The sequence below is a fragment of the Uranotaenia lowii genome, chromosome 2, assembly GCF_029784155.1.
Source record: "Uranotaenia lowii strain MFRU-FL chromosome 2, ASM2978415v1, whole genome shotgun sequence".
Taxonomy (NCBI): Eukaryota; Metazoa; Arthropoda; class Insecta; order Diptera; family Culicidae; genus Uranotaenia; species Uranotaenia lowii.
This window is the reverse complement of record NC_073692.1, coordinates 244,606,010-244,632,227: the sequence shown is the minus strand read 5'-3', so window position 1 is coordinate 244,632,227 and position 26,218 is coordinate 244,606,010. Positions and strand designations below refer to the sequence as shown.

The following is a 26,218-nucleotide window of genomic DNA, read 5'->3' as shown; positions in this document are numbered from 1 at the left end:
TGGTATCCCTCACTCTTTCGAAGAGGTGGATGAAAAGGGGAAGGCGAGGTCTCCCTTACAATTTTCAGTATAACTGGAGAGCTGATCAAGCAAATTGAACCATATTTGACATGTGAGTGTATTTGGATACAAGAAATGTTTCTATTATGAATTGAAGCCGTACCTTTTAAGCGGTAAGATATAAAGGAAGAAGGGGGGGTTTCAATTTTTTTTGCATAACTCGAGAATTAATCGAGCAAATGAAACCAAATTTCATCATAATCATCAAAAAGTATTTGAGTACGAAAAATACTTTTATGAATATTAAGTTATCACCCCTCTATTGAAAGAAGAGAACGGAAAGGGGGATGGTACTCCCTTTCAATTTTATACATAACTCAAAAATTTACTATTTAAATAAAACCAAATTTGGCATGGCATGGAATATAGTTAGGGAAGAGGGAAGCTTACATTTAACTTTTATTTTACAAAATCCGAGAAATGGACAATACTTAACATGGAAAATCATTTTGGTATGACTCTATGATTATTTGATACATCATCCTCCTTTCAGTGAGAAGGTACATGGGAGGAGGGAGGTGAGCCTAATACAATTTTGTTAGCATATGTTCTAAATTTATGATTACGAAGCCAACAAATGGAAACAAATATGGCATGGAAAGGTACTTGGTTACGAGATATGTTTCTACGATTGTTATAGACTCTTATGCTTTACAGTGTAGAGAGGGAAAGAAAGAAAGGGGCTCCATACAATTTTTGTTGTAAAGCCTCAATACTTATCAACCAATGGAACTATATTTGATATAAGAGGATTTTTGGGAACGAAAAAAATGTGTATTAAAGATTACAATCTCCATTCAGCAGGGGGTGAAGGGAAGAACAGGGGGGGGGGTCTCTCTAATCAGTTTTTAAGCATAAATCCAGAACATATCAAGCAAAAACAACCATACTTTATAAGTTAGATTATTTGCAAACGATTAATTTGGGACCCTTCTTTTTTAGGGCGAAACTTAAGGAAACAGATAAAAATTATCAGATCTTTAAAACAAATTTATAAATCAAGATTCAGAATATAAGTTATGGTTTGTGTTGCAATTCGAAACTCCATCTGCAGCTCTCATTTTATAGCGGTTGCTTATAAATTATGTTATAATTTGATTCAAATAATGCCAATAATACAATAAAAATTTGAATAATTTTTGAAAATATCACTTGATTTTGAAAGGTGTAGCAAAGCACACCGGGTCAGCTAGTATGTATATAAAAATGAATTTCTGTCTGTCTGTCTGTCTGTCTGTCTGTTCCCTATAGACTCAGAAACTACTGAACCGATTTGCGTGAAACTTGGCAGGTGGGGGTATTGGAGGCCGGAGAAGGTTCCTTTTATGGTTTGAGACCCCTCCCCCAAACAGGAAGGGGCCTCCCAAATAATAAACAATATTTTGCATTACTCGAGAACCAATCAAGCAAACGGTATCAAATTTGGCATGGGGTGGTATTTGGGGACGGGTAATATTTCTATGAATATTAGATACCCCTCTCTCCTCTCAGTGGGGTGATAGGAAGGGGGGAGGGGGGCTACCTTACAATTTTTCATATAACTCGAAAACCAATCAAGATATTGGAACCAAATTTGACATGGACAGGTATTTTGAAACGAAAAATATTTTTATGATTATTTGAGACCCCTCCCTCTTTCCCGGAGAAAGGGGGAGGGGGCCTCTTTCATATTTTTACACATAACTCAAAAACTAATAATGCAAATGGAACCAAATTTGACATGGGAGGGTATTTGGATACGAAAAATATTTCAACGATCATCTGGGACCCCTCCCTCTTTCCAATAGAGAGATGTTAAGGGGGGAGGGGGCCTTTTTTATAATTTTTTACATAACTCAATAACTAATTAAGCAAATGGAACCAAATTTGGCATGGGCGGGTATTTGGAAACGTGACATATTCCTATGATTGTTTGAGACCCATTCCTTTTTCCAGCGGGAAGGAAAGAAAGAAGGAGGGAAGTTTCATACAGTTATTACTGCACAACTCAAGAACTACAACAGCAAATGGAACCAAATTTGGCATGGAACGATATTTGGGTACGAGAAATGCTTCTAAGAATATTTGGTATCCCTCACTCCTTCAAAGAGGTGGATGAAAAGGGGGAGGAAGGTCTCCCTTACAATTTTCAGTATAACTGGAGAGTTGATCGATCAAATTGAACCATATTTGGCATGTGAGGGTATTTGGATACGAGAAATGTTTCTATTATAAATTGAGGCCCCATCTGTTTTAGCGGAAAGATTTAAAGGGGGAAAAGGGGCTCCTATACAATTTTTTTGCATAACTCGAGAATTAATCGAGCAAATGGCCTGGCTTCGACCAGACCGAACTGAACGCCATCAGAAAAATTTTAAACAGCGTTATTTATAACTCATGTAATTCGTATGCGAGACCAAAAATATTGAAATAATTCATTGGGATGTGTTTCTTGGATTGTAAACTATTGATTCTTGTCGTTAAGTTTTACGAAATTCATCTAGAATTGAAAATATTTGAACAATAAACTCAAGTGACTCGAAAAACTGCTGATGGCGTTCAGTTCGGCCTGGTCGAATCCCGACCAAATGAAACCAAATTTGGCATCAAAAAGTAATTGAGTACGAAAAATACTTTTTTATATGTGAATCAATTCCTTTCTTGCAGTAGGATGATAGAATTGGGAATATAGGAAGGGAAGAGGAGGCTTACATTTAACTTTTTTTTACAAAATCCGAGAAATGGACAAAACATAACATGGAAAATCATTTTGGTATGATTCTATGATTATCTGACACATTTTCAGTGAGTAGGTACAAAGGAGAAGGGAGGTGAGCCCAATACAATTTTGTTAGCATAAGTTCTCAATTTATGCTAACGAAGCCAACAAATGGAAACAAATATGCCATGGAGAAGTACTTGGTCACGAGATATGTTTCTACGATTGTTATACCCTTACGCTTTACAGTGTAGAGAGGGGAAGAAAGGAGGAGGCTCCATATACATTTTGTTGTAAAGCTTAAAAACTTATCAACCAATGCAATGGAACTATATTTGATATAAAATGATTTTTGAGAACGAATAAAATGGGTATGATTATTAAAGATCACGACCTCCATTCAGCAGAAGGCGAAGGGAAGGACAGGGGAGGGGGCTCTCTTATCAGTTTTTAGCATAAATTCAGAACATATCAAGCAAAAACAACCATATTTTATAAGTTAGATTGTTTGCGTACGAATAATTTGAGACCCTCCAGACAGATTAACATTATCAGATCTTTAACACAAATTTATTGATCAAGATTCAGAAAATTAGTTTAAATCATATTTATGTTGCAATCATATTTATGTTGCAATTCAAAACTCCAGCTGCAGCTCTCATTTTATAGCGGTTGCTCATAAATTATGTTATAATTTGATTTAAAATAATGCCAAGAAACCAATAAAAATTTGAATAATTTTTGAAAATATAATTTGATTTTGAAAGGTGTAGCAAAGCACACCGGGTCAGCTAGTCACCTATAATAAAACACGAATGTTTGTCAGGTACAGATGACAATAACAATTCTAAATAATCACAAAAATCGTTTAATGAGAATGAAGGTGGCCTGTATATACCGTGTACGTCTATAATTTTCCCATTTATAAAGAGCTCTGTACTGATAGTGTGAAGGCTATCATGATTTAAATTGTTTTTAATTTTAAATTTTAAGTTTTTGTTTATGTACATAGCAAGACCACCGTGTGGCTGGACCCTGCAAGAGAAAATTGAATTGAAACCCGGAATATTATAAAGTGAAGAATTTTGGTCGACAATCCACGTTTCACAAACCACAATTACATTTTAATTTTAAACACTTTTCATCACGTTTCATCTTTCTCTTCCTCACGATTGTTTTATATTTCATTTATACTTAAAGGATAGTCGGAGCTTCAAATAAGCTATTTGTATGTGTTAGTTTAAAACTTATGATTTCATTAAATAAATTCAATTCGTTCAAAATATTTCAACTGAATAAATCGATCCATTCCCAATAAAAGCGACCAACTCTCGAGATGAACCTTTCGTTCGTCGTACATACATATTTTATGGCTCCCTCCATTGATTTTTTTTTCAACTTCGTTTCCAACTTCTCTCCAAAAGACGATGTAAACATTGACACATGACTAAAGAGCCACATAGATTCCGGAACCTCGAGCCGGACCTATTTGCCACAGTCGTCACCAACAACCGAGCCGTGTTCCTCCGGTAACGGGACTTGGGCCCATCTGGACTGCGGACTCCAGTCCTGGACTTTGCAAAGGCCACTCCACGGGCTGCTGAAGGCGAATCGAGAACCGGTCCACGCGTCGCGGCATAATGTTTTGGGCAGATGTATGTAGCCGAGGTATTCCTAACTTTCGTTTGTCCAAAAACGGACAACCCGATTGATCTGTTGTGGCTGCTGCTGCTGTTGCTGCTATCGTTAGGCAAAAGTTGGCAATCGAGTCTATCAGCAGCTGTGGGAATCAGGGGTCGCGATCAATTGGTAGTATATTGCCATTTCGGTTACAGCAGATACTACTTCGAGTTCCCGGAATTTGATGGATAACCACGGTTCTGCAGCAGTAGCAGGCCATGAAATAAACACCTGGTTCCTTTTCAGATGGCCATACACTGGTTACAAATTCCTACGTGTGTTCGAAAATGAAACTGAATAGGAATGACTTACACGAAAGTAAAAACATGAATCACTTTCATGTGAGTTGGAAAACAAAGTTCAAACAAGTCTTGCAAAATATCTTTTGTAATGAGTTTCCTATTTATTTGGTTCCATTTCAAAGTAATTAATTTTCTCTGTTCCGATAACCACAACATCTTTGGGAGGAATACAACACAATATATTTTAACGATATAAAAACATGTAAGTTTAACATGGGCGAACGAGAAACAGAAATATATATTTCTTATAATTTTTGTTCATTTGCTGTAGAAATTCAAATTTTTTATCAGTTTCAAATAGAATGAATCTCTTAAAATTCATATCTATCTTTAAAAAGTGACATTGAAGCATATGTCGTTTGCCCTCCATTGGATTTTGGCATAAATCACATTCAGATATCGTGCGGTCATTGAAGTATCTTATACATAAAACATGTATTGCAGAATCTACTATGGCCAGTAGACTGAGTTAATTTGGGGTAATTTTAGAATATCTCAAACCCTTTCTCAAAATGAAAATTTTGTACTGAAAAATCAACATCATTTTTGTTAGAAGTAGGCGTGTGCTTGAACGGTGAAGTTTGGAAAAGTTTGTGCTCCGGTAAATTTTTTTCCAAAAGTTTTGTTTTGTGAGGAAATTTAAATTCTTGTATTTGTTTGGACACTTATTAAAACAATGTTGAGTATCAGTGTTAGAATAAAGTGAAGAAGTCGAAAATCAGCTGGAGGATGATATTGAAATTAGACGGATCGAGCGATGGGATATTTTGGAAGCATAAAATGAACACTAGCAAAGTTGCTTCCATTAGAAGTTTCGGTGAGATCAATCCAATTTACTTTCTATTTTAAAACTACGAAATATGTTTCATTATCTGCGTGTTTTTTCAATTGATAAAATGAATTGTGATACGCAAATAGTGGGAAGAAACCTAATGAGAATGTTTGCCAGCCGATGCGGATTTCGCAGCTTATAAATCGGTGAGCTTGTTCCTTGCAATATTTTTTTTGTTACCATCTGCAATTCCGTCTTGAAATGAATCTGTGAAAAGCGCAAACTTTGTTGTGAAGTGTATCATATTGTGTATGAAAATCCATAAAGATTCAAAATTGAATACAAAGGTAAAAAAACTGGCGATCGCCGGTTTGGGGAAGTTTTTTTTCATGATATTGCCAAAGTGCAGTCTATCAATGCTAAGCTTGCTGCGACCATAAGACCAAGCCCACCCGACGATGCTATTTCGGTCGGTATTTTAGATGTTTTGATTGGTTGCCTTTTTATCTACTTACTGATTTTCGCACCCATTGTTGCGATCCAGGTTGTGGTTTGTTTTTGTTTATTTTCTGATGGCGACGACAGGCTGCGTTGCTACCGGGTTGCTACATAAACGCATCCTATAACAACCTACTGCTCGAATTCTATTTCTCGAATCTAGTTAGCGACTGTTGATGCGATGATGGGTTGATAGATATGTTGCTGAATGTACTCGATTCGCGATTTAGCAACCATTGGTGGGCTTGGTCTAACAGTTTGCTGCTTCTCAAATCTATTCAGTATAGATTTTAAAACCTTTGGTGAAATAATAATAATGTTTTATTTGTTATTTAATTTCAAAAGACTAAAGAATTGCGATTGATTTTGTTTGTTTTTTTTTTTTTTATTTTTTATTTTACAAAGGGATTCTCGAGTTCCTTTCAAAACAGAGAAATAACTATTATGAAATGAAATTGCAGGTGGTAACAAGGTCAGATATGAAACAATATTATTAATTCATTATATAATGAAACAGCTTAACTCTATTGTGAGTTTAGTGGGGGGAATGGACAAGACATTAAACAATCGGAAGACTGATATACAATGGGTTGTGGGTTCAAGCCAGCCGGAGTATCTCGACAACTTTAGAATTATGGGTAGGGTACTTAGGTACCATTTCAGGATTCTTTATTTGTTTCGAACAGTTGGAAGGGAGTAAGATGAGTCAAACCTGTCCCAAGCCAGTGGTAACGGACCCCTTGTATGAAAAGTAGTCATGCATGCAATACCTCGCTAGGCATCTAGTTTTTCAATGCCAAGAGACATACCCTTGTTAAAGCTAATAACTTTTTTGTCTAATAAGATACGAAGTTACAGTCTTCGACAAAGTTGTTCAGCGGAAAATTTCCTTTGGAAAAATTATAAATTGGTACAAAAACTATAGTGATGTTGATTTTTCAATACAACATTTGTTCCCATACAAACCTAAAAGTTCAAATTTACTCATGTAAACGTTACTTAAAAATTCTGCAAAAAAAATGGATGAGTTTAGAACCAAAACGAAGCTTTTTAGACCTCAGGGTTTGAGAAATTCCGGCCAGGCCAATCATGTGATGAAAAACGTAAAAGATACAGAGACAAAAGAGGAACGAAGCGTAGAGGTCTCTGCCAAAGGCTTCATATGATTATGTAGGAATTTGTTATAAAGCGGGAAAATTTCTTAAATTATTGATTGCTCTTATTCATTAGTATTTCTTATGGCATTAAAAAATTTAATTTTTTAATTGATGCATTTTCTTCAAAATTCTTCAAGTTCAAACGAAGCTATCGAGCGTACGAACTCAAAATCAATAAATTGTTAAAAAAATATTTATAAATATTATTTGAAAATAGATGCTTTCAAAGGGGTTCAGTAATAAATAATTGGATAAAAAACATATCTTAAAAATCTGATGGTATAAAGTATTGCAATAAGATCCAAATTCTGTAATCAATGGAAAACTGACGTCCGTTTAGGGTATAACCGTTTTACTACTTCATCGATACTTCACCAGCAATAAAAAAGGAACGGACTAATCAGTTTCTTGAATAAGATTTGAGACTCATTGCAAAATTTCTGAATTTTCTCTGGGCTAACTGCTCTCAAAATAGATGGGTATTTTTTTCTTGATATCACTACTTCCCGAGCAGACTTTGATGCCTTAATCGAAAGCAAATTGAGAGTATAATGAGGTGTCAACAGCAAAATGATAGCATTTTGTGCTGTGAAATTTTAGGCGATAGCAAAATCAAGCATCTTTAAGCTTTCATTAATTAAAAATTGAGAGCAAGCTGACACCAAAATAAGCTTTTGAGATTTATTAACCTCACAATATTACGAACAGATTCTGTAACTTCATCAGTATTTTGGCGCCTTTGTGTAGACAACACAAGATTTAGGTAATTTGCAAATACAATATCAAAATGTTGTCTAAGCAAAGGCGTTTTAATTTTTGATCTAGTACATCACCAGCAAAGTTGTTGGTTTTTTCATAGACCCATAATTGTTTCTTAAAAAAACTATTGATTCATAAAGTTTACTTACTTATTTTCATAAATTTTGGATATAAATGAATGTTGTGAAAATATTATGGCTCTAATTTCCCGCATACTAAAAAACTATATCTCAAATAGTTAATACGATACATCTACGGTCCCAAAAAAAGTGATTGTATTTCTAAACGTAGCTATAATATTAAACTTTACTCCGACAACGATAAGAACTCAAAATAAACGTTCATATGAATAAGTGACGGTATCATGGAAAGGTGAAAGAATGGTTAAACGATTTACTTCAATTCATGTTCATGTCAAATGTCAAACTCACGTAAAAAATGACCGAAACGCGGATCACAGATGCCAGATGGTTTGAAAAAAGAAAATTTAGCATAGGTTTTTAATATATCTTTAAAAAATATTTTTCGAATCAATCATATATTTGTTGATATATGAATTAAAAATTAACGCATTGTACATAGAAAATAAAACTTACATTACATTATTGGGCTGATAATAAGCATTTATAGTTGATGACGATAAAATGTTAGATACATAGATAAAATTTCAAGCTTTTCATTAAGATACTAATATGAGCTTCTGATATTCTATTTTGGATTTGACTCATGCTATCTACAATGAACTTTGAGATGAGTTTTACATATAAAAAATTCTTTTTTGTTACTTATGAATCATGCCACATTCATCAATATATATTTAACCTTTTTACCGAACAAAGATTCATTAGTTTTGATCTTTTTTGCATTAATTAATTATCTCATGATGCAATAAATTGATAAAATAAACTGAACTGAACACATTGCTGGTTGAGTTCAAAGAATATCACTCACTTCCGTTTAATTTTTTTCAATGATATGTCGTTTAAATGTAATGTCCTTGAAATTTTTCTGTTCCTAAAACTTATCGGCTTAGATCAATAACTCTTTTTTCCGCACAACAATGGTAACATTCTGTAAAAGCATCATCATATCTCTTTTTAATTCTCATATTTTTTATTTTATATTTCTACAATTATGAATAAAATCAGTGTAGTTGGCATCACTGCCGACAACATAAACAAAACGTCAACAACCGCAAGAAAAATTTTCGATTTTCGGCGCGATCGAAGTGGTACAACTCCCGGACGCCGTACAAGAAGCACCCTTTCCGGTTCGACGAACGGCAATCGGCAACTGCAAACAGGGAAACGGACACCAGCGATGTTCCGAGAGGTAATTTTCATTAGCAAAAACATTAATCTTAACGCATATGAGAAAGGTTTTTTTTTATATTTCAGCAACATATTCCCTGGAGGAGAAAAGTCACGGAGGGAGAAACCATCCAGACTTCTGGATCCAGCAGCTACGCCAACGTTCGGGTGGACACGGATGGTGTATCGGAAAAGAGACCTAGAATCCTTCAGTCGAAAAGGACTTGGTGCCGTCGCTCCAGGAGAATCCCTGCTCCATTCGTCCATTCGCTAACCGGTGTTGATTGATGGATTACCGAGTTGATGGTAATTATGTTTATTATTATTAGTACATAGAAGTGATAAAAGTGTATAATAAAAGGGAATAAAATGTATATAAAATCTAAAAATCGTTTTTGTAATATTTACCCGAAAATAAAGCTTACTTTTGTAAGTGTGTGTGCGTGCTCCATTCCCGTATACGATTCAGAATACGATACGCATAACGTTGGAAGAACGTCATATCGAATCGTTTTGCGACTATTACTGTAAAAGTTCAGTTACAAGGGAATTTTAAGAATAACTGTAACAAAAACAGTTCGATACAAAAAATACGCTTCCGTAAGCAATTTTTAGATTTTATCTAAACTGTTTCTAGAACAGTCTCCCCATACAATTGTTTTAACAGTTTTAAACAGTAACATAACTTAACGCCATATTCAACAGACCGTCGTTTTGGAATTCAAGATAAGTGCAATGTTTTTTATGGTTTCAGATATCATTTTCTAAACGTTTTTTTACGCTGTTTCTAATCGTTTTATAACTACAACAGGAACAGTTATGTTACAATATTTTCGTATTCGGGTTTGAGGACCACCAACTAAACAATAACGTTTCCAAAACGCCTTGAACATGTTCTCAATTGTTTATTCGACTGATCCCTCGACGAAAAACACCCCCACAGGTTTGCATACGATAGAAATCTATAAGTATAGGATAAGATTAAAACACTTTTAATATTGAACATAATATTTTACTACTTAGCCTACCCTGAAATATCTTTATTTTATCAATTTTCGCAATCAAAAGTTTATATGTACACATGTACATATTAAATTTAAACCAAATTTAGTAGTACTAGCTTGTTCAACTCGTCTCGAATATTCAGGTTTGAGTCATCGTTAACTCAGTTTCAAGATATTCGCACTAACTCATATATGAGCTATGGACCCTTACTCAGATTATTATAACTCTAATCTGAATAAGGGATCTGATACTAGCGATTTCGTAATGCGTAGACTTTTTTAATGCTTAATTGCCTGAATAAACGCCTGAATATTTCATCCATAAACGCAATTTTAGTAATATTGAAAAAAATTTACCCTCAGTCATTCTAAAATGTTTAGAATTGCAGTTCAGGAAATTGTTATTACAACAACAACAAAAATTTGATATTTAAGCGTTAGTATGATAACTAAAGTGCTTATAAAAAATTTAAATGTCAAATGATTTAAATATGTGAATATGAAACAAGTGTTCTCAAAAACGTTATTTGCATGTTAAATTTAAAAATAAATTGATATGAATCTAGTGTGATAGTAAATTTTAAAATAGTTTTCTACCATAGAATAACTACACAAATATTTTAAAATTTATCTTAATGGTTACCTGATGACATAGAGATTCTACAGGAAAACAAAATTAATAATACTTAATCGAAAAAGTGTCAGTGGTATACACAAAGTTCAAACGGCTGTGCTTAAAATTTCAAGAAAAGGCGTTTCAACTATGTCAAAATATGATCATTAACATATTTTCGATTAAGTATCAAGAATTTTGTTTTCAAGTTTAAATATTTAAAATAAATGTAATTGGAAAATTCTGACGCGGATTTATATGTAAATTTGAGGAGTTCAATTTCACAAGTTTAAGCGATTTCTGTTGAGAGTGTAAAAAGGTAAACAAAAAATTCTGCATGCATCTAAAGTTTTTTTGAAATCTGTTCCGATCAGTTCAATGAATTCCGGATATTTTTTTAAAAGTTTGCAGCTGAAAAAATGGAAACAAATTGTTAAAGGACGTCGAGCTGCCGTCGTGTGCTTGTATGTTCATAGAGGAACACATAACACCGCAAAAAGATTAGCACCAGACAACTCCAGCAATCCCGGAACACTTTTGTACACGACAACGTTAAAAAATTTAATTTGAAGTTCTTGCTGAAATGCAGTTCTGGTTCAGGTGATTGTGGAAAAAATGAATATTTCCGGAACAATTTCTACGGGATAATCAGGTTGTTCCAGTTATTATGGAATCTGTAACAGGTAAGGTTTATTTTTCTGCTGTAAAGAATTAATTATTGATCAGTTTTGTATTTTACAATAAAATCTTGTTCAAAGTTTCAGGCTTATCGCTGGATTACCACGCGATGAGCGGTTTCGTTTGGTTGAACTTCTTATTCATGGTTCACAAACCAGGGACACTATTGAATGCTTCGAACGACCATCGAAATTGATGTTGGACCCCCGGATAAAAGCAAATCGTCTGTGGACGGGGCACACAAGAGCACCCTGGTAGCCAAAATGAATCCGGAAGCTTAATATAAACATGCCCACCAGGGCAAGGAAAATTTTACGAAATGTACCTAGAGTAAGGAGTTATTGGGTAAGTTATAATTCAATTATAACAACAGAGAAACATTATAAAACAGAAAAAATGTTCCAAAGATTTTTTAGAACCTTCATGTGCATATTATGTTCATATTATATAAAAAATTACGCCTTTTTTACTGCAAAGAATGATTGTTCATAGAAAAACACTTTTTCTTGATTCGTGTGTTATCACACAATGCGTTCAAAATTTGTTTTAAAAGTAGGTTCATGCAGTAAATCTCGTACCCAGGTGCACTCACACACACAGGTTTCCAAACGTTTTACTTCCATAAATTTTTTTCTCCAATAATTTTTTTTCTCCTAATTTTAATAGTAGATAGAGCAACACATTCAAGAAACGTCAAACCTCGTCAGTTAATAGTGAGATAGTTATACTATCTCTGTAATAAAATATAATATCTATAATAGAAAGTTTAAACCAAAAATATCATTGCAGTAATAAGTTCTAGAAGTGCAAGGTTAGGAGTTCTGTGATAGTGCGACTGGGTACGGTCAATTTTGTGTCACTGTATGTATCTTCTTTAAAACCAATTTCAAACGCATATGGTGATAACAATCGAATGAGGGAAAAGTGTTTTTTCGTCTACAATAAGGCGTAAATTTTCATATAATATGAACAAGACATACCACCTATGATTGCATAAGTGAAGGCGATTTTCATTACCCAAAGTTCAACATAGTAGGTACATTACTGTACATTGTGGAAATCGCCTTTACGTATGTTATGAATATTGAAGGCTATATGCATATATGGACATTACAAAGTTCATAACAAAGTAAAAGTTTGCTCGGGTAATTTATAGGCCTATTTTTTTTATAAAACTTTAAACAAGTTAATTATAGCTATCACGCCTGGAAAGTGAAATTTTCTCTTATTTTACTTGACATAAGGTGGTACACAGCAAAAATAAGAGCACAATTTTTGTGCTTGGTTAGCAACGTTATGCAAAATTTTGCTGAAACTGAGACCTTTATTACACCTCATTTTTTTAAATTTTTGAAAGCAAAATTAGGTCAAATTTTGCTTTTATTAGAAATTTTGTGATGCCTTATATTGGCATGGTTGTGCTGTCCAAGCTCTCGGAAAACGAGGTGTAATTAGGTATCACTTTGCTTACCAAGTATGAAAATTTGTGCTCTCATTTTTGCTGTGTACCACCTTATGTCAAGCATAATGAGAGCAAATTCAACTCTCAGGGCGTGATAGCAAAATTTGCTATAATTTTGCCATAAAAGTCTGCTCGGGTTGTGATCAGTCTTCAGGGCCCGGTTTTGTAGCAGTTTTTTTGGAAATATTTATATTTGGGAAAAGCTCAATTTTCCAGCATTTAAAAAAACACCCCTGTCACTCTCGAGCACAGCCTACCAAGATAAGCCAAAAAAAAAAAAATTAAAACGATGAAAAATCACCTGTTCGTTTGACAAGCATTATAATCTAGCAAAGTGTTAGCCTGGATGTGTCGAACGAAGTGTTGTTCTGTATGTGTGATAGTGAAATAAAAATCTCTCTTTAGTTTTAACCACCCAAGATAGAAGTTGGTTTTCCCTCTCCGACAAATCACTCGATTGTACAAGTATGATTTGATTCACAAAATTATTGGAATAAGCTTTTTGCAGAAATATTGATTCATTTGAAATCGAGCTGAAGCACCCGAGATGGAAATTGTTCCTTTTTTTGTTGATTCCGTCCTCTCGAATTTGAACGTTGCTTTAGAACAAATTTCAAGTTTAGAACATTTGTGTAACGATATTTTGATATTATTTTCTAAAATTATAAACAGTGGAACTGACTCTCAAACTGTCAGAGGCATTTCCGTGTTTAAAAACAGATATTATCACCCTTTTGTTAGGTCCATATAGGAAAAACAGTTGTCGTAACATGTCAAATAGGTTTCCTGCAAATCACCAATAAAAATCGTTTGAATTACATCACAGAAAAGTTGTAAAATAAATTAAAACTCAACTCAAAAACGTTCGGTAGTGATGCCAGAGATAGTTGTAATTTGTTTCACTTTTTCGTCAATTTTATTTTTTTATGTATTACATCTCTGAAACTAGAATATCATGGTTAATTCTGATTGCTTCATTGAATAGGGTAATCGATACATCCATTGAGTTTGAGGGAAATATGTTTGATCGCATGGCATGAACAAATTTAATTGAAATTTTTGAAAGTTTTTGATGAACTATATATTCAACTTTAAAAATCATATGTACAGAATCTCTAACCATAAATGTTTAAGATTATTCTTTCTAATTCAGTTGAAAATCAGGTATTTGACAAATTGAAATTTTCAGCAATGTTATCAATGATAAGATATTGAAATAATATACGGGTTTCGAATGCCCATTAGACTGGTCAGAATCGGGCCCAAAAAAGTATCAAACGGGTTCCTTTTAGGCCCAATAACAATTGTGCAAATTCTGGTGGGCCGAGCATTAGAAATGAGCTGTAGCAAAAAAAAATCAGAGTTTGTATGGAAATATAGTAGTATGGAAATATTCTCTCTACGAACAAAAATCCGAATCTTCAACTCAAACGTCAAATCCGCATTGCTGTACGGGTGCGAAACTTGGTGCACATATGCGGTAACGACGTGAAAACTGCAAGTATTTGTAAACCGCTGCCTGCGGAATATCATCCGCGCTTGGTGGCCTGGCAACTGGATCTCGAATGAGGAACTACATCGCCGGTGTCATCAAAAGGCGCTAGAAATCGAGATTCGGGAACGTAAGTGGAGATGGATTGGGCACACGCTGCGAAGAGATGAAAACGAGATTTGCAGAGAGGCGCTAGATTGGAATCCAGAAGGTCATCGAAGAAGAGGCAGACCCAGAAATTCGTGGCGGCGAAGCCTAGCCGCTGAAATCCGAACTGTCGACGAGAATCTTGACTGGGACCAGGTGAAGACGCTGGCTCCGGATCGTCAACAGTGGAGGTCTTTTACCACGGCCCTATGCACCGGAGGATCGGCGCGGGATCATTAAGTAAGTAAGTAAAATGAGGAATTGTATTGTTTGTTCTACATTCAAAATATAACAAAGATTCTGTTCTTTTCAAAAAAGAAACAGGAGTTAAAGAGTTTACATTTTAGTTAATTATACATCATTTGCAACTTTCTGAAATTATCTTGTTGAATTTGTTGATATCAAAAGACGGTTTCTTAGAAAAAGGTTGGGTTTACTATAGCTTACAAATATCAGCCGAAGAAAAACTTTAAATTAAATAATTTTCATTTTTATTTTATCAACACTGTTTTTATAGAGAAATTGTTACGCTAGTGTGCCAATGTATGATATTCACAATAATTTTTATGATTTTTCCGTTAACTGATGTACATGTCTCTAGATTTTTTGTTTTGTTGTGTAGAGTTAAAAAAACATTTTGTTAGGAACAATGAAAGAACCGGAGAATAGGTTTACTAAGATCTATACACTTGTCAAAGGTGTCTCCTGATTATATCCCTTTTCCCCCATCCCTACAAAAGTTTTTTTGCTAGGATGCAGAGGTGACCTCGGTCCTAAAGCATCATTTTACATTCTATCATCCCTTTCTCTTATTTTCCTCTCTATCTATTGACTACTAGGACGTGGCCGGCGCCGTTATTGATGTGTAATGAGAGAGCATCAGTTTTGTTCATTGTGAATGTGTTGTCAATCCCAGACACCATTCTTTTGACCTCTGGGCAAAATTGATGGCCTCGGTCAATCACGGAGTAGCAACCATTGGTGATGTAGAATTCATTCTACTGAGCCACACCAGCGGTTATGAAATTCGAAATGCTTTAGTACTATTATGATGGAATCAACTATGGAAAGCAAGAACTTTATATCATTTTAAAAGTATAATTCCGAATTTTTAACGGCATTTCGGTTTCAATGCTTAAGGTGGATGTGAGTAGTCAATCAAGCTAAGCTAAGCTAAGCTAAATATAGTAGTATGGAAATATAGTAGTATGGAAAAAGTGACTTTTTTTGTTAAAAATAAACCTTACAGCCTCACTGTTACACTGAACTGAAATTCTTCAAGCTGCTTCTTATTGCAAAAGATTCAAAAAACAACTTTGCCGAATTTTTTTCACATCCTTTCAAATGGCACCTTAGCTAATAGCTATAATACGCTTAAAACTGGCTGGCTGGCATGATTTCTAATATGCAGAAGTTTTTTTGTTTTGTTTCGATTTTAGTCGTTTAACCATCTTCATGGCATTCCCGACTTTATATCAACGTTGCAGTTGGCGAACAATTATTGAAAAACTCATCCGGTACAACTGTGTTCAATGTTATTTTTGAGCTCGAACTCGCGACTTTGCCGCAGAAGCCAACTGCATGATCTGCCATATCAGCTATATCACAAGCCCCATATGAAGAAGGGTTTTCGTGAAATTGGTTACAGTTACAAAGGGGGTCTCTGTATAAAATCGACGTAAAATATGACACAGATCGAATATTTTTCACGTGATTTCGTTCCAAAGGGACCAAAGGAGGATTTAAAAAAAAACCCTCTCACCGTCGTTAAGGGAGCTTCCATAGAAAATTGACGCGGAATATGACACAAATTGATCAATTTTCCAGTGATATCAATCAAATTTGATACATATGGATATTTTTGAACAGCAAACTAACTCTTTGTTTCAAAAAACCCCTCCACCTGTGTCGGTTTGCTATGAGAACCCCCCTTTACCGTGGAGAGCACCCCCTTTTTTACAATTGTTGTGTGAGAAAAATACATCTGAACCAAAATTTAATACAAATCACAAAGAAAATGATCGTTTTTGTCATATTTCAAGTTGTTTTTATATGGAAAACCTCCTTCCTTTCCGAGCTGGAACGGGTTTGTAACTTACCGGAAAAATTTTCCGACCCAAAAATCTTGTTATACCAACTTTCACGATATTCGAACCAACCAACCAATTACACGAAAATACTACTGCATATGGGGAAACACGCCAGCAAGTTTCCAGCGTATAATGGCTCCGACTCAACGTTCAGTGCAGCAGGCAGTGGTGCCATTTGGAAAGATGTGAAAAAAAAAATTAAATTAAATCATTCAATTTTGAGATCGTCATAACTTTTGATTGACACATCTTAGAAAATTTACGGTATTCGGAAAAGTTGTTCTTCGAATCTTCTGCAATAAAATGCAGCTTGAAGAATTTAAGATCAGTGTAATAGTAAGGTTTTGGGTTTTTTTTTAACAAAAACAGTATTTTTTTCATTTAAATTTCCATACAAAATTTGAATTTTTTACTATAGCCCATTTAAAATCCTAGAGCCACCAAAAGTTGCAGAGTTATTAGTGGGCCCAAAAGCAACCCAAAACCATTTGATCTTTTTTATTTTGCCCAATTCGGCTCAGTCTAATTCCCAGGTTAAATGACTCAATTAAGAAAAAAATAGATTAACCATATAAAATGTCTGCTATTTATCATTGAAATCTTAAATCTTAGCTCTAGCCATTATCTAATATCGGACACGAATGCCAAAAATAGCTAAAATGTCCTTAATGAAATAAATAATAATAGTCATCAAGCTTACTGTAAAAAACAGAAGACTGTAGTACTGCAAATTTAAACAAATGATATCTAAGAATTTTTACATTGCTCACTTTGCACAATAATTAATGCGATAATTGTGTACAACGATAGAACAATTGAGATTAAACTCAAAAAACACTATTTTCTTAAAATTATAATTATTTTTGGTTCAGATATTATATTTTGTTTTGTATTGTTTTAGTTGAGATAACTTCAAAAAACAATTCGTGGATCTTTCAACATTTAAGAAAAGCTTATTATTAAACTGTGTGAAATTAAACAGCGAAAAAGCACACATACAATAGAAAACATGCAAAGTGAGTCTTCAACACGGTATAACAAGGTTCGGAAGTCTTTTTAGAATTTTGTTAGTAAATATAACTTTAATATACCATTAGACTGAGTCGACTTGGGGTCATTTTTTAATTTCTCAAACCCTGGGGTCTTAAAAGCTTCGTCTTAGCTTAGCTTAGCTTGGTTGACTACTCATATCCACCTTAAATCATCGAACTGGAAACGCTGTGTAAGTATGTTTATACAACGATAAAAAATATTCAGATATGACGATATATGATATGCTTAGATATGATCATTTTTTAAACTACAGATAACATATTTGATTATACTTTGCTCAACTTATGCATTTCCAATTCCATGATCGCTGGCGTGGCTAGGCAGAACAAGTTCTACTTCGCCAATGGTTGCTACTCCGCGATTAACCGAGGCCATCAACTTTGTGCAAAGGCCAATAGAATGCTGCTTGGGATTAGCATTACATTCTCGTTGCACAAAATTCATGCTCTCTCTCTTTGAATATGGTTAATAGCGGCGCCGGCCACGTCCTAGTAGTCAATGGGGGAAACATGAAAGGATGTTAGTTAGTTGGATACTTTCTAGGTTCAATCAACAACCATTTGTCCCTAGATATTCCAAATACTAGCTTTGAAAAATCTAAATACAAAGGTAAGTCAATATCGCCAACTATGGAAACCGTCTGTACGTCTGCGAATCTATATTCAAATATCCATGGAAAGGGTTTTGTTAGTAGGGAAGGGTTTATAGATCAGGATCCATTTTGGTTAATGGTGTGATCGTTTTTCCTACACCTTCTATGCTCCTAGATATTTCCTAAGGAAACTCCTACTTATACCTATGAGGCAGTGATATAAGCTCCAAAGCTTTCTGAAAGACAGAAGTATTCCAATAACGTTAAAACATTTTTTTTAAAAAACCCTCTCCAAGCTAACTTGTTTTCCTAGCTAATGTTCCTATTATTTTGATGTTTTTCAAAAACAACCTTTCAGCAATAACAAGCCGATTATATTTCAAAGTATAGTTATAATAAAAATTTTGAAATTTTAAAACTTTGTTAATGAATAACATGCGCCTCGGTGATTGGGATAGAAATTTTAAATGAGCTGTCAGTTGTAATAATAGATGAAGGTCGTTTTTGAAAACTCATCAGTGCAATTCTACTTTTTGCCTCATGTTGATTTCTTTATTATGGAGAAAAAAAGGCTTGCGCTTGCTATCAACTATGAACAGAAAAAATAACTCGTCTCAAATAATTTGGTCTAATTCAATGAATGCCACTAAACAGTAAAGAAATATATTGAAGTGATACAAAAGGCTAGATAACTTAATATTGGTTTTGGAGAATCTGATAAAATTATTTCATTTGAGCTGTAGTTTTGCAATGTTTGACATATATGATTGTGTACAAAGTATTTGGAAGTGAAAAAATTCAAATTGTGAAAATAACCAAAAAAAAAAGAAAAAATTAAGTCATTATTCCATTAATCTTGCTATCTAGGTTTCCAATTTTTATAAAATTATAATCAAGTGGAGATGTTCGCGTACTTTTATTTTATTTTTCACTCTTCTATTTGCCCTTCTAACCTTTTACGCGACGTTTGATGCTATTGCATTTACCCAGATTCAACCCTCATATCAATATACTGATTTCTACCATAATGTCTCAAAAGCAGCATATGACCTGGTTAGGCTACTTACTGATTTGATGTACTTTTCAAAAAACCTGTCAAACTCCCCAAATCATGTTTAGCCACACATCACTCTCAACCAAACCTCAACACCATCCAGACGCAACCCTTTCCAACCTAGAATAGTCTTTCAAGCTTCGAACAACAATAGAAAAGTGTATTATTGTAATAAAATAATTTGGTAGTGAAAAACTCGATTCAAATTCATGGATGTTTTCACCATATGTTATTATGGGAGCAAAAAAGTTTAGCAAGTAAATAAGTTATTTTTTAAATAAATTCTCAATATATTTTGATAACATGATCGTTGAAAATTTTGCTACTTGAAAATGAATTCTTTAAAACAATTTGAATTAACTTTGTAAAGAGCTAAGATTGTAAGAGCTGTAGACAGAGCTGCCAATGGTCAGTGTCAGACACAAAATTGACTGACATTTAGCAGCCTGGGCTGTAGAAAAAGGTATATCGAATGATACCGCATGAATATTGTTTCATTTTACTATAATGAATATTAAGGCAATAATCTTGTCACAGATAATAAACAATTGGATATCTTAAAAATCTGGTTGAAATGATATTTCCAGAATCAAGATATACTTTCTAGGAAAATGATTGGTAAGGGACAAAAGATTATTTGAGATGGAATGGTAACTCTACTTAAGTTGATGCATTTGAGTGATGCATTAAAACAAGCAATCCATAAACTTACAGAGCAAGAATATAAAAGTTATGAAATCTAACAAATATGGAAAAAAAATTCTTCGATGAAATTACGTTTTGTTTTTGACGCAAGGGTTATATCCTATGTTAAATGAATTACTATGTGCTAATAAACTACTCAAAATTATTTAAAGTTATATGATTCAAGAAAGAAAATTGGAATTACAAATAAGCGATTGTTTCGAAACATGAATTGTTTTGTCTCCTCTTCAAGAAAGTAACTCTCAATAACCATACTTCTGCTACTTGCCGCTGTACTATAAAAGGCGCTTCATACAGATAGCATAGTAAAATACTAACACATACAATAAATATACAATGGAAAGAGCTCACCAAATTTCTCTCGCATCGGGCAGTTGGACCTCCATCTCCATGATCTCCATAGCTTGCACTAGTAGGAAACAACTTCGACTTGGGCTGCCCCTTCATCCTGAGCCAAACCGATCTCGCTAAAATAAACACCTTGCCACGTGACACTCTTCCGAAGCAAATATTATTTTGAATTTCTCTTTTTATCCCTTCTCACAAGTTCTCCTCCACACTCATACCAATATGGAGAAAAAAAAATCAAGCCGAGATAGAATAACGCAAAAGTTGCATCCAGCACAAGAAAGGCAGCCATCTTTTTTCACTTTATGCATTCCCATCACTTTTAACATAGGATATAATTGATCAATCAAAGACTATTGAGGCGTATTTTGATGGAATTCGGATGATTTTTTAAGAAACAATGTTTCTTCACAAAAGCTGGTACAATCGCCCAGTAAGATCCGATAATTCAAGTACCCGACCGTGGTACAGCAAGCAACGCACAAATTGAATAACTTTCTTCCCATTTACTAAACCAGTTTTGCCGTATAATATCTAAATCACTTCACTGTTACGACAAACTTTCTTTGCACTTTCTTCAAAACGACATTACAACTAAACGACACGATTAATTTTATCACTCGACCCCGACCTACAGAGAATAAGAAAAAAGCGCACCGCACGCGACGAGAGCACGAACCGGAATCCCCTGGGGTCTTAAAAGCTTCGTCTTGGTCAAAAACTCATCCATGATTTTTTGTAGAATTTTTAAATAACGTTTACATGAGTAAATTTGCACTTTTAGGTTTGTATGGGAAAATTGAATATTTGGTACTGAAAAATCAACACCATTTTTGTTTATTCTGTGGAACCGAACCAGCTGATGATTTTTGTGCCAATTTATATAATTCCTGAAGGAAATTTTCCGCTCAACAACTTTGTCCAAAACTGCATTTTCGTATCTTATTAGGCAAAAGGTTATTAGCAGTTTAACAGGGGTATGTCTTTTCGTATTGATAAACAATAAATTCAATTGACAATTTTAAGATCCCAGGGTTTGAGAAATTCAAAAACGACCCAAAATCGACACAGTCTTATATACCATTCTGCGGGGAGATCATCCATCTTAGAAAAAGGGCTAGTTTCCAAAAGTAATTTTGATTAGATTACATTTTCATTAGATGAGGGATTTAAAAGATAAAAAACCATTTTTATCATTTGAAAATAAACAAAAATGGCCAAATCTTCAAGGGGAAGAATTTCTTTTAATACGAATCTCGAAACTATAAGTTTTTCAATAATTTTTAAACGATAAACATAGTAAATAATCCCAATCAAAACTTTGAAAAGACTAACAAAACATACAATGCTTACATGGCCAAACATGGGCCAAGTTTCTTACAATGATGAATTCAAAGCATCCAAAATTTGGAAACGTCTAACGACTCATTTTGATTTATATTTTATGTGAACGCGAGCAGGGCCGCTAATTTGACATATCGACCGACCACCGAATATGTCAAAACGATATTTTTTAAAATCCATTTAAAGAACAACAATTGAAGCATTGAAAATTGATTCAAAAATCGAATTTTACCTTCTATGTTCAACACATTCATTGATCTCCATTGCGGGCATAAGCCATTCAAGTTAGTTATGATCTTCTAAGGCCAATCTACGATGTTATGCATAAACGTCGTCAATGACTCCATTTATGTATATTTATTTTTTTCCTATGCAAATCCGCGCTGACTGCCTGAATATTTGAAAGCAATGAACCGTGGAAATTTCCCTTTCATTTTTATGTTGCAAGTAAAAGTTTACCAAAGTTGCATGTATCAATGAAGCGTATTCAATGAATTTGAATAACCTTCCCTTCACAACATCCTTCCTTCATTCCGCCTTCCTGCTTACACGTCTGCCTTGGAGTTTCCAATCGCGCAATTCGTTCCGCTCGCGGGTTTCCTGAATCCCACACACCATCGAGAGTTGGGTACCGAAATCGCGCAATAACAACACCAGTAATCTAGCAACAACACCACTCACACGTCAAATGCAAATTAAGCCAGTTATTTCATATTTTTCGCCCTCGACAAACGCCCAAACCACCTCTTTCTTGCATTGAACGGCTCTAGGCAATACCTACCGAATAGGAGGAAACCCAAATCGATCGACCAAAACAACGATCATTCGTTCGATCGATTCAAAGCCGATCGATATCATCAGAAGGAGGTGGGCTGTTTTATACCTACTACATACCTGTACTAGGTAGGTAGCCTAGGTCTTACTCTATACCTTGTAGAATTGGTTCCGACTTTTGATGCGGTTTCACGATCGATTTAAGAGCCGTACCCACAGTTCAGTATACTAACTCTCTTTCTTGTACGATTTCGGTGAAATGCGCAACGAAACGATCACCATGTTTTATCGTTGCCATCGTAGAAGGCGTAGAAAATTCAATTTCGATGATCTACAACTGATTGGGGGGACTAACTCTAACTTTTACCATTTCAAAATTTAAACTCCATGCATCTGTATCTGTTTTTTTTCTCTATCAAGTCCAGAGTCGTCATTTGCAAGTAGAAATATAGACTTTTCCCGCTCTTCGTTTCGATTGGATGGATTCGTTCTGCTCTGGATACGATCTTGATCGTGTCGTAGTGGAGATGATGAAAGTCGGAGACACATATGTAGGTAGGTACCTAGGTTTAAATGCAGGATCGTCGTGGAAAGGCATGACAAAACTATTTTTGCATGCGATTTTCGGGAGATTTTCTGCACGAAACTGTTCGACGGCGCCACGTTTCGATGTCTAACAGCTGCAAAGCATTGCGGGAAGCGATGGTCATGTGTTGCAATAAGTGTAATTAGTTTCAAATCTCTCTAGTAGGGTAAAAACACTATATGTCGAACACCATCTTAGGGATTCGGTGAATGTGGGGCCAGTAAAAAATAAAGAAAGATTTTCAAGCTTGTTCCACCGCTTCGAAACGATATTGTTTTTTCGCTGAAATATGTTTTAAAATCATCATTTTATCGATTTCGCTTGACTCTTTCTTATAATAAATGAGACTTCTCAAACTCTACTTGAACATTGAAATTTTTTTTATGGCTCTATATATCTGACATGAAATCGAGCATCGTCCTTTGGCGCATGAAAACAAAGATATCAGAAACTGCAAAAGAATTATGAGATGCTAAATTTGCCAAAATAGATTTGTTTAAAACAAGAAAATGGGATCGAATCTCCCTATTTTGCCTAATTCATTTCATCAATGAAGCATTACAAATTGGATGATTGACATAAAATTTTTGATCAAGTAGGCCGGGCATTTAATATATTCCTACAAAAAAAATTAAATGTTGTGTGAGAACTTTCTTAAAGCATGGATCATCCAAAATCTGGACGCACTTTTTATTATACCATTGTGCTCCTAGTTGTCGGATATGAAATGTTTTGACAGTACTTTGTTCGGAAATGTTTCCTCTATCAGTGCAGAAAATTTCATAACGATTCGTTTTGTTCCAATAAAGTTACACGTAATGGAAGCCGCGAGGCGAAAATTAATTTTGGACACCCACGTCAAAAACCCGACGTGGTCTGGTTCAAAAATCGTGAAATCTGATTTTGAGCGGCTTCCTGGCCAAAAATTTTACAAAGCCACTGGTTGGGGTGATGTCCCCGCCAAGTTCAAATTCGTTTTTTTCCGATAAGTTGGTAAGAAAGTGTTTGATCTGGCAAGGTATTTGCAGCTGCGGGCGGACGATAAACACCGGTTTTTGTGAAAAACAAGACCATGGACTCCGAAATGTACAAGGAGGAGTGCCTTAAAAAACTTGTTTTTCGTACATTAGATCTCACAAAGGAAAGTTTTCGCCAGATTTGGCAAGCTGCCATTACAGCAAAGAGGTACTACAGTGGTATCGGGCCAAAACGGGTGGATTGTGTCGAAAAGAACATCAACCCACCCAACTGCCCTCAATTCAGCCCTATCGAAAAATTTTGGGCAATTGTCAAGCAAAAGATGAAGAAGAATGGTAGAACGACTCGGGATGCAAGATGAAGAGATTGTGGAACAAAATGGCCGCTAAGGCCAGTGAATAGGGTGTCCAAACTATGATGAGTGGTTCTCGACGAAAAGTTCGAAATTTTATCAAAACAACATCGGAATAATTTTTTTCTTATTTTTCCTTTGAAGTGCAATAAAAACCCTACATTTTTATAACAAAACATTTTTATTTTGTTTACATTGCTCCGAGATAGACTCTTTTTAATGCGTCCAGATTTTGCGTGATCCATGCTTTAGCATATTTATGTAATAAGATAAGGATAGAGTAATTCTGCTGTTACAATTAGTTTCAATATTTCTTCCACTTTAACCTTGCAGTTGCTTCATATGAACTTCGTTTATTTCGCTACAATACGAACTTAATTTCACATAAAGTAAAGCAACCTAATTACTTTTTTTTTTAAATAAGTTCAAAGATGGATATTGTTTCGAAGGTTCACTTAGCGAAAAATTTTGTCATTGAAAGTTTCGGATTTTCTATGATTTTTGTGAAAAGATTTAAACGACGTGTCGAAATACATGACAGATTGAGGGTGCGACAGCATCAATTTTTGCAAATGACTAAATAAACACAACTTTCTGAACTGATATGAGGTAGATTTATCCGGATTTTTGTTTTGAGAACGTCCTAAATTTGAAAAGAATAACACTTATGCGTTTAGATAAGTGCGTTCAAATAGATGTCAGTATAAGGGGAAAACATATCAAGGTTCTAACAAAATCTTTCAATGTTTAAATTAATATTATTAAAAGTTTCATATTTTTTGATTTGCGAAGAATCACACACTATTTAATTATTCAAACGCTTGAAGCCATAAATTTTTTAAGACATAAATGCTTTATGAATAAGACATAAATTTAGATCATAGATGTAAATTTATGTCAAACTAGATGCACATAATCAAAACATTGCTTTTCATTCATAATCATATGGTTTCAAACATGAAAACAGAAATAAAGAGATTTTTCCAGCGAATTAACTACAAATATTTTTCAGCCATTTAAATTTGTCACTAAAAATAGCATCAATCCAAAATTCGCAATCAGTGCTTCGAAAAGGGGTCGACATTGACAACCATTGCATTCACACTACACACAACACTTAAGTAGATGGTTTTTTTCCACGAAACTAGTTCACTACAAGCGAATTTAGCTTCGCGATTCAGAAAGAAAATAATTCCGAAAACAAAACAAAACACTTCAGTCGACTTTTACTCACTTACATCTTTCATCATAGAATTGCATATTTTCGCACATAATTTTACATCATTCTATTAATAAATTTAAATGGTGATCTAATTTTCACTTTTTCGGCCTAATGTAAAGGTTACGTGCATGAAATATAGCTGTAATACTCTTGATTCTTTTTTTTAAACGATTGTTGTGTGAAGCTTAGTTCTGTAAAGCACTTTCTTTTGTTAAAAGCTCATTTTCTACTAACCGGATATTCAAAATTTTGAAAGCATTTTGCTGCCTCTAAAAAGTATCATAAGTCATCATCATTCATCATTCATTCATCATTTCTAAGTTGATAACTGACACAACCGTGCATTATTCAATGAATTACTGTGTATGAGTGGTGGAAAAGTATGCAAACACTGTCAAACATGTCCACAAAATTCAAATCAAGCATTGAAGTGAAGCTGTTAAGGGTCATCAGGAAAGTCAAGTTTCATACCAGAATTTTTTATTTTT

The 26,218-nt window shown here is 34.4% G+C and overlaps 2 protein-coding genes across 4 annotated transcripts in view; one reads left to right on the top strand and one right to left on the bottom strand.

The window, feature by feature from the left end:
* Positions 1 to 26,218, bottom strand: part of LOC129746801 (protein outspread) — a 609,098-nt gene that overhangs the window by 488,585 nt on the left and 94,295 nt on the right. The gene's annotated exons all lie outside the window — the stretch shown is intronic.
* Positions 9,046 to 9,619, top strand: LOC129746803 (uncharacterized). The gene is made up of 2 exons (XM_055740685.1): positions 9,046 to 9,258; positions 9,324 to 9,619. Exons 1-2 carry the CDS (start codon positions 9,061 to 9,063, stop codon positions 9,522 to 9,524), a joined length of 399 nt encoding a protein of 132 aa, XP_055596660.1. The 5' UTR covers positions 9,046 to 9,060; the 3' UTR covers positions 9,525 to 9,619.

Bases quoted from the DNA above. Each gene is read 5' to 3' on its own strand.
- LOC129746803 (XM_055740685.1), top strand. From the start codon at position 9,061: ATGAATAAAATCAGTGTAGTTGGCATCACTGCCGACAACATAAACAAA. The intron at 9,259-9,323 runs GTAATTTTCATT...TTTATATTTCAG, and splicing joins CACCAGCGATGTTCCGAGAG to CAACATATTCCCTGGAGGAG.